The sequence below is a fragment of the Myxine glutinosa genome, chromosome 8, assembly GCF_964187855.1.
Source record: "Myxine glutinosa chromosome 8, kmMyxGlut1.1, whole genome shotgun sequence".
NCBI classification, from domain to species: Eukaryota; Metazoa; Chordata; class Myxini; order Myxiniformes; family Myxinidae; genus Myxine; species Myxine glutinosa.
Window position 1 is genome coordinate 88,859,705 of NC_136268.1, and position 6,372 is coordinate 88,866,076.

At 53.7% G+C, this 6,372-nt stretch overlaps 1 protein-coding gene across 1 annotated transcript in view; it reads right to left on the minus strand.

Annotated features, from left to right (window-relative positions):
• Positions 1-6,041, minus strand: part of LOC137432687 (SH2 domain-containing protein 4B) — a 145,956-nt gene extending 139,915 nt beyond the window's left edge. The window contains exons 1-2 of the mRNA XM_068124797.2: positions 5,863-6,041; positions 4,960-5,261 (exon numbers count right to left, since the gene is read on the minus strand). Of these exons, the coding sequence (XP_067980898.2) occupies positions 4,960-5,134 (175 nt within the window). The 5' untranslated portion in view covers positions 5,135-5,261; positions 5,863-6,041. The remainder of the gene's footprint in view (positions 1-4,959; positions 5,262-5,862) is intronic.
• Between the last annotated feature and the right edge of the window lie 331 nt (positions 6,042-6,372).

Here is a 6,372-nt window from a genome sequence, read left to right on the forward strand (position 1 = left end):
ACGAAACAGAGCCCACCGCAGCGATAAAGCTGTCCGTGTTACAGTCGAAGGTCTATCACACCGTTTTCCGGAACATTTCTCGATTTGGGACGTACGCTACGGCTCTAGCCGAGCTGAAGCGTCTCTACGTAAAGACACGGAGCGCTGTGCACGGCCGGCATCAACTCTCTCAGCGGCGACAGCAACCATCTGAATCGATCGATCGCTTCGCGCAGGAGTTGCGCTACCTGTTGGCAGACTGCGTGCAGGACGTCCGGACCCACGAGCAAGTGCAGGACGACTTGCTCCGAGATTCATTCATCTCCGGAATTAATTCTGGAGTCTTGCGGCTCCGACTCTTGGAGGTCGCGGATCTGACATTTACAGAAGCACTACGGCTGGCACGCATATACACCGATGCCCGAGAACAATCCACCGCATATGATCACCCACGAGTCGTGGCGGGGACCTCGCAACTCGCGCGACCGGAGAGGGCTACCGCCGAGGATACGGAGGAGGACCCGACCACTACGGCCGAGTCTCTGGGAGCTCCTGAAGCGGACTCCGCTTCCGGCCTCACTGCTGCCGCCGCTGCCCGGCCACGGCCTGACCGGTATGCAAAATGTTATTTTTGCGGGAATCGGCAGCACCTTCGCTCTGAATGCCCGGCCCGGGAGGCTATATGCCACCTGTGCTCCACCAAGGGCCATTTTGCAAAGGTCTGCAGGAAGGCCGCTCGGGGCACGCGTCCCCGCGCGACCTTGAATGGGCTCATCGCGGAGCCAACGGATCGAGCGCCGGACGGGGCGCCTCACTCGGCTTTGAAGAGCCGCTCTCCTTCTCGCGGGCCTCTGGCTACACGCCCGACCTTGGTGAGATACACCGGGCCGCCGAAACAAATGGCGCGAACGCGACCGGCCACAGCGCGACCGACCTTGACTGGCGTTCGAACGCCTACTTCAAACAAGCGACATGCTCCTGCTTTGGAAACTCCTCTCGATGTGCGGCAAACGCAGCACGTGACTCGAGCGCCATCTGGCGGCTGCTCTTACGACCTACACACACCCACTCTGGCAAATGAAACTGCTGATGAGCCAACGGACTTCAATGCTCCTGCTGAGGCCCAACCTGCCGACGCTGCCCGAAGGATTGCAGCCGGCATGGGATCCACCCGCGAGGCGCGATCTTCTCGCCCGGCCGGTACAATACCTGCCGGGTCTGCCGGCCTTGCGCAGGCCATCATTCCGCTCATGGTCGCGGGCGTTTTTGCGCAGGCTTTGATTGACACGGGGTCCACGGATAGTTTTATCGATCAGCGACTCGTGCATCAACATGGGTGGCCGGTTCTCGGGACAACCTGCCGGATCTTCATGGCCTCTCAGGGACTTCGGTTGAGCACAAAAGGGGCATGTCGATTGAAACTTGTGATAAAGGGACGCACGTTCCCGGACGTGTATCTCATGGTATTACCTGCGTTATGCGCTGACGTTCTGTTAGGACTTGATTTCCTTAAGCGGCATGGACGTTTGGAAATAGACTTCGGTGGGCCGGACACGCTCGCTGTGTGCGCCCTCGCTCAAATGGACATGGAGCCACTCTCACTGTTCCCCAACCTGACCACCGATTGTACCCCTGTAGCCGTCAAATCGCGGCGCTACTCTCGCGCGGACGCGCAATTCATTGCGGAAGAAACGGCCCTGCTCTTAAAGGACGGTCTTATAGAACACAGTAGGTCACCGTGGCGGGCCCAAGTCTTAGTGGTGCGGAGTGAGGCCCACCGCCGACGCATGGTAATCGACTATTCGCAGACGATTAATCGTTTTACACAGCTGGATGCCTACCCCTTACCGGGGATGGACGCCCTGGTACGCCAGGTAGCCCTGTATTCCGTTTATAGCACTCTCGATCTGCGTAGTGCGTATCATCAAGTCCCCATCTCTAGGGCTGATCGCGTCTTTACAGCCTTTGAATCGGGTCAGCGGTTGTACCAGTTCACGAGACTTCCCTTTGGGGTAACTAACGGAGTCGCTTGTTTTCAGAGGGCTATGGATGACCTCGTTGCGAAGGAGAATTTGACCGATGTCTTTGTCTATCTGGACAATCTTACGGTTTGTGGGTATGACCAGGAGCATCACGACGCTAATCTGAAACGCTTCCTCGAGGTCGCGCGGAAATATCGCCTAACCATGAATGCGGCTAAGTGTCGATACTCTCTACGCACGGTAGACCTTTTGGGGTACACCGTGACCCATGGCTCCATCTCTCCGGATAAGGAGCGTCTGCGCCCTTTGCTCGATATGGCTCCGCCTAGCGATCGGGCTTCGCTGAAACGCGCTCTAGGGCTGTTCGCCCACTACTCAAAGTGGGTGCAAAATTTCTCCGCGAAGCTCCGCCCCCTCGTGGCCTGCGACACTTTCCCCATGGGCCCGGCCGCCCTGGCGGCCTTCGAGGGCCTTAAAGTCGACATCGCTGGCGCCGCTGACGCGACGATTGACGAGAGTGCCTCTTTCGTTTTGGAGAGTGATGCCTCGGATCATGCGATAGCGGCGACTCTCTCCCAAGGAGGCCGCCCTGTGGCTTTCTTCTCGCGGACTCTCACCTCCGCCGAGCGGAGGCATTCGTCTGTCGAAAAGGAAGCGTATGCGATCGTCGAATCAATTCGGCGATGGCGGCCGTATCTGCTTGGGCGGAGTTTCCAAATCGTCACGGACCAACAGAGTGTTGCGTTCATGTACGACACCTTACATGCTCAGCGCATTAAGAATGAGAAAATCACCCGTTGGCGTATCGAACTCGCCGACTTCTGCTACACCATCAAATACCGCCCGGGGAAGGATAACCTGGTCGCTGACGCCTTATCGAGGCCGGCCACTTGCGCGGGGGTTGTAACTTTGGAGGGGCTGCGCACTTTGCACGGCACTATGTGTCATCCCGGGGTAACGCGCTTCACGCATTTTGTGCGCGAGGGCAATCTGCCGTACTCGATTGAGGACATCCGCCGCATCTGCCGTGATTGCGCGATCTGTGCGGAACTCAAACCGCGTTTTTATAACCCTCCTATGGGGACACTCGTTAGGGCTACTAGACCGTGGGAGCGCTTGGCGATGGACTTCAAAGGGCCGCTGCCAATGTCGAGCAACTCTCGCTATCTGCTCACTATCGTCGATGAGTATTCCCGATTCCCCTTTGCTTACACGTGCGGGGATATGTCGGCTGCCACGGTTATTCGGTGCCTGCAGAATTTGTTTTCTATGTTCGGGTATCCGGCCTATGTGCATACCGATCGGGGTGCGGTGTTCCTGTCCCAGGAGGTGAGGGGCTACTTGCTCCAGCATAATGTCGCTTCGAGCTACACCACCCCGTACCGGCCCCAAGCGAATGGGCAGATCGAACGCTTTAATGGGATTATATGGAGGGCCGTCATGCTAAGCCTTCGGACCCTCGGCCGAGGCCTCGATAAATGGGCGTGGTCACTACCTGCCGCTCTAAACTCGATCCGGGCTCTCCTATGTACTGCCACCAACCAGACTCCTCACGAACGACTGTTCCACCACCCTAGAAGCTCCGGCAGTATCCAATCTTTACCCAGCTGGCTCGCTGAACCGGGGCCCGCCTATCTCAAACGAGCGGTTCGCGCTAGCAAGTACGACCCCCTTGTTGACAAGGTGCAGGTCCTCCAGGCTAATCCCGAGCATGCTCGCGTGTTAACGGCGGATGGCCACGAGTCTACTGTCTCCGTACGCCATCTCGCCCCATGTGGGGACGACGACAGGGATATCGACGAACCCGTCTACGAGTCTATGGACTCTATCGAAGCTTCCCCTATGGAACTACCACTGTTACTCCCGTCGTCCCCCACTCCCGTGCCCGAAGGGGCAGGGGCGCCCCCTCCGACTCCCACCTCCGGCGGCTATTCCGACGCGGGGGACTCCAGGCTTGGGGACGCCGTGCCCGGTAGATTCCGAACACGAACTGGCAGGGAGGTTCGCCGCCCCGACCGCTACGGGTGGACCGACTGACGTGGATTGACGTGACCCATTCGTTTATTGCTGATGCTTGCTTGCAACCTGCCGAGCGGCAGTATAGTTCTAACGGCGGGGAGAATGTAGTGAAATTATACCAAGGTGAACCCAGGGTGTGCTCGCTACGGAAGGGGCGTCTATAAGACCCGGGACAACCGGGGCGCGCGGACACTCCAGCGGAACTCACTGTGACATAGTCCTGTAGTTTGAATGGTATGTACGCCCCTAAATGCTGCGCTGACTGTCCTCTCTGTTGGACCATTGTTATATTGAATCAACCATTGCTGCTCATGAAATACTCTGATTTTAATGCCTGTTGCATGCATGTATTCTTACAGGATGTACTACAGATCTAAATGATATTAAACCTACCCAGAGGTCAAGTCGTGTCTGAGCTTGATTTTCACGACAATAGTGTCTGTCCATACGTTTGTCTGTCTCCCGTTTATGGTGGTGACTTCCCGCGCTGTGTTTGAAAAGCTCAACATTCGCTTTTGAAATGATGTTCATGCCAATTTTTGTTTCGCCACCAGGATATTTTGCCCTCTTTTTGGACAAATCCAACGTTCACGGTCCTATGTTGCACCACCATTTTTGCGGTGGACGGTACGAGTTGCTCAGAGTTTTGGTTCTGAATGAAACAAAGAGTGCAACATAATTGACCTTTTTAAAGCCCATTAAATATTTAAATTGATGGATTAACTTAAACTTATCCCATCGGATACTTTGGAGCTAGCTTTTACCAGGTACTCTTCCTAGTATAATGGTTTTTTACCGGGCACTCTTCCTAGTATAATGGTTGCTTTGACAAATGTTGTCTTGCTTGTCCACAAGGTTCGATTGTGTCGGGGAGGGGTAAAATTTAATCTAAATCACAAAAAGACTAATTATGAATTAATAACAACCATCATAACCAGAAACTAGAAAGCTGGCATATTGTTTTTTCAATAAAACTCACTTTTTGTGGGTCGCCCTTTACAGAAGCCCTCCTTCTCTATTTTCTCCTCTTGCTCTTTCCACCTGCGCACCTGTTCTTCTCGCATCTTCACAAACAAGATCTGTTTCTGTTCCTCATTGAGTTCAGCTAAAAGTTCGGGCTCAATGAACATGTCTTGAAGGATCTGCTGCAGCATCTTGGTCTCGAGACGTCACACTTGGGAGGACAAGACCCTTCTTAAAGCCACAGCCACACCGATTGATGACGTTTTCGAAAAGCCCCTTGAAGTCTCAACCGTCGTCTCAATTTTCTTTTGTTGAAAGCTGGAGAAAAAGACGTAAATGGAGAAGTTACAACATAAGAAGAAAAAAAGCCTTTAAAAGTTGACGATGAGGGCACGGTCATATTAATTTAAAGCCCAAAATGACGTCACAACCACAATCATAAGAATATGACAAGGTAATAAAGCACTTTAAATTACAAAATGGGTCCAAACACCGATATAACGACACGTACACGAGAATAGCACAACGACTTGGATCAGTCCTCATTATAGTTATAGACCATGAAGACCCGACAGAGGTGTCATTGAACCAAAATGCAGTGAAAGTACTGCAACATCTATTGCGAATCGGAATTGTGAAATCGGGCCCGAATATGCAAATCGACCGGCATCGTAATCTCATGAATCAAAGAAGAGACCTCGACGCTCAAGACTCTCGGTGGAGCCGCCAAGTCGACCAATGAAGCAGTACCTGTAGCCGTTTGAACTCGCACGAGTTATTCGAACATGCCCACGCCCCTCCGTGACAATAAAATAAATAAATAAATGCATTTTTCAAACTTTTTCCCGAATTCCATATTATAACCCAGACCGTGCCGAGAGTCGAGCTCCACGTGGTGAAGCCGGCGCACATCCCGCACCTTTGTGACGAAGCCCGATCGTCCTTTGTTTCCCGCACCGCTTGGCCCAGGTCAGCCAGGCGGCAAACACGCCCGAAAAGCCGGCCGAGGCTGCCGGCCCAGAACGGGGGAGGAAGGGAGGGAGAAGGGAAGGAAGGGAAATGCAGGAGTGAAGCTCGAAAATAATTGGGAAGCAACGGTGCCTGAACACGCCCATTTTACCGTTGCCCCTCCCATTCTATTTGCTCCTCCCACTCTATTTGCTCCTTCCACCGATAAATCCCGCTGCCCACATTGACCTCGTTAATCACCGTCAGGCCCCTCCCACTCAAATTACATCACTCCTCTGTCTTGGCCGTATCCTCTTACCAAAGCATTCTGCCGCCAATGACGTCATTGCTGAGGTTTCCTGCCCTCCAGACGATATATTAAACAACAGTGCAGCACTTTCGACACGCTCATTGGGCAATCAACAGAATACGCCAATTAACCTAACATGGCGTTCGTGATATGTGTCATACGTTATGAGTC